At 42.4% G+C, this 2391-nt stretch overlaps 1 protein-coding gene across 1 annotated transcript; it reads right to left on the bottom strand.

Annotated features, from left to right (window-relative positions):
• Positions 1-454: 454 nt before the first annotated feature.
• LOC116249138 (receptor-like protein kinase HERK 1) lies at positions 455-1795 on the bottom strand. Its single transcript, XM_031622299.2, has one exon. It carries the CDS (start codon positions 1793-1795, stop codon positions 455-457), a length of 1341 nt encoding a protein of 446 aa, XP_031478159.2.
• Between the last annotated feature and the right edge of the window lie 596 nt (positions 1796-2391).

Here is a 2391-nt window from a genome sequence, read left to right as displayed (position 1 = left end):
TCTTAACATTTCTGTTCATTTGAGGCTACAGTATCCTTCCAAAGTTGCCCATGACAAACCAAATTGCAGAAGAAAGTTTTGGAGAAGCAAAGAGAAATATGAACATGTTTTTTCTATAGGAAGTGTTTCAACTTTCAATAGCCAATTGATAACTATAAATTCTTGCACACAGATGTCCTATCCTACAGAAAATACACCAGATAACTTACAGAATACACTAACATTGAAGCAATTAGCAACCGCTTCTCACAATAATCTTGCTCTGAACTCGCCAATTCAACAGCTACTGGCACTTATCTAACTTTACATTTTTACATTAGGATCAGTTACACAACACAACAGCAAAGGCAGTGATACTAGTTTCTTAACCAAGGTGCTGAACTCCATTACATTCAGCAGCATAGGAACCTTGGAATCAAGAAAGCGATTCCTATTCAACAATCTTCTCATATTCTCATACTTTCTCTCCATCAATAGCTAATCGTGTCCATCCAATTTGGCGCCTAGCTTTCATCCTCTTCACCAAGATCACCACCAAAGGAAAGATTGCCAACATAATCAACACAATGGCACCAAAAAACTCAATCGCAGCACCCATCTTCATTCCCGATCCATCCATTGCCGTAAAACTAGAAGATGGTTCGCCGTCCAGACTAGCCATCGAATTATTCAGCTTCCATATCTCCAAACCATTCAGCAAAGCGTTCTTTTCCACCATATTCCCATCCAAAGCACCTACACTGATTCTCAATTCCTTCCGAGCATTCGGCTCAACTATGAAATCTGAGTAAAATGGATAAGCTAGAAAACCATTGGTTACGTTGGAGAGATCAAGCTCCTTATAAGCACACCATCCATTGATATAAACATTGAAATGGAGTTGGTTGAGTGCCAAACTCACAATGTCACAGAAATGGAACCTCACGAAGTACTTGTACCCCAAATCCACAGGGAACACCCAAGTAATATTAGACCCTTCATTTGCTCTTAGAACTTGAGCAGAACGATAGACTCGACCAGGTGCAATCTCGTTAGACAGAGTCATGTGGTAAACGATTGGTCCTCCGAAATATTTTGATTCTGCAGAAGACACCGTTTTCAGATAACCATCATCAGGAATCCATGTTCTACAGAGAGAATCATTCAAAGGCGTGATTTTGGGACCCCCCATATTGATCCTATGGACAATTTCCAAAGCTTGGTTCGATAAGAAATTGTCATAGTTAAGTCTTCCATCCATGTGAACAATCTCAGGAACGAGAGAATCAGGCATTGAGACGACTTCTATGGCATTCACAAAAGCTAGATAAGATCCCATTGAAGGAACGAAACATAGGACTAACCGATCGGACTTCACATCAACCAAGTACTCCTTGACGACCAACGAGCGAGCGGCGACGGAGAATTCGTTCAGAAGCGAGAACCCCAGCGCGTGGACGCTGAAAACTGCAGAAGATAGATTGTAGTCGCCTTCGAAGGGGAAGAAGTGAAGGCGGACCATGTGGGTACCCTTCCTCCGTATCTCGAACGCGTAGGAAGATGGGTAAGTGAAAATTCTCGCCGTGTGGTAGATCTGAGGCAAATCGGAAGATGGGCGTTGGTTCCTGGCGAAGATCTTGGAGCTCGGAGGCCGAACGGTGACGGTCGTGCGGTGGGGATCGGCGAAGAAGGAGCGGCCATCCACGGTGGAGTCGGAGGGGGAGCCACAGTCAATGAGGTAATTGTCCGGAGGGATGTAGTGGGAGGAGGAGGAGAGGGAGATTTGCAGTAAAAGAAGCCAGAGAAGGAGGTGCATCGTCTTCTTCGTTTTCATTTCACCTGAGGCTGAACTATCGATTGATCAATTTGATCCGTCAATCGATCGATCCTGAAGAGAAGAATGAGGAGAAAACAGGATTTCTCAGAGGTCTTCAAGAGTTTGCGAAGTTTGACTGCTTCGGGGATAATACGCGTTCGACGGGAGGACCCACAACGCGGTTGGAGCCAGCCAACACCACCCCTCAACGTTACCTGTATGGCACCAAGAAGGTTCATTTATTATTTAGGCCCCTTTGCTTGCGAACATGAAAACATATTTTCGCATTTGTAAAATGTCATATTTTAATACCTAATGAAATCAGGAATTTCATATTATGCTCATCAATCGTCCTTAGAACTCAAGTTACAACTTCACGTATGTTTAACAAAATGAAAATAATAGCTTTTATTTATAATTATGTGAATGAATAATCACTTTTTTCGAGAGGGAAGGAGAATACAAAATTGAACGTAAGTTTACATTTTCCAAGAATAGTAGGCTTGGATATCAGGAGCCGTTGACATTGATATTCTTATATAGGTCAATGAATTGGAATTGATTTGCAGCAAATGCAACCAATTTAAGTATACTTT

Source organism: Nymphaea colorata, chromosome 2 (assembly GCF_008831285.2).
Source record: "Nymphaea colorata isolate Beijing-Zhang1983 chromosome 2, ASM883128v2, whole genome shotgun sequence".
Taxonomy (NCBI): domain Eukaryota; kingdom Viridiplantae; phylum Streptophyta; class Magnoliopsida; order Nymphaeales; family Nymphaeaceae; genus Nymphaea; species Nymphaea colorata.
The sequence above is the reverse complement of the archived record's forward strand: the minus strand, read 5'-3'. Positions and strand labels throughout refer to the sequence as shown.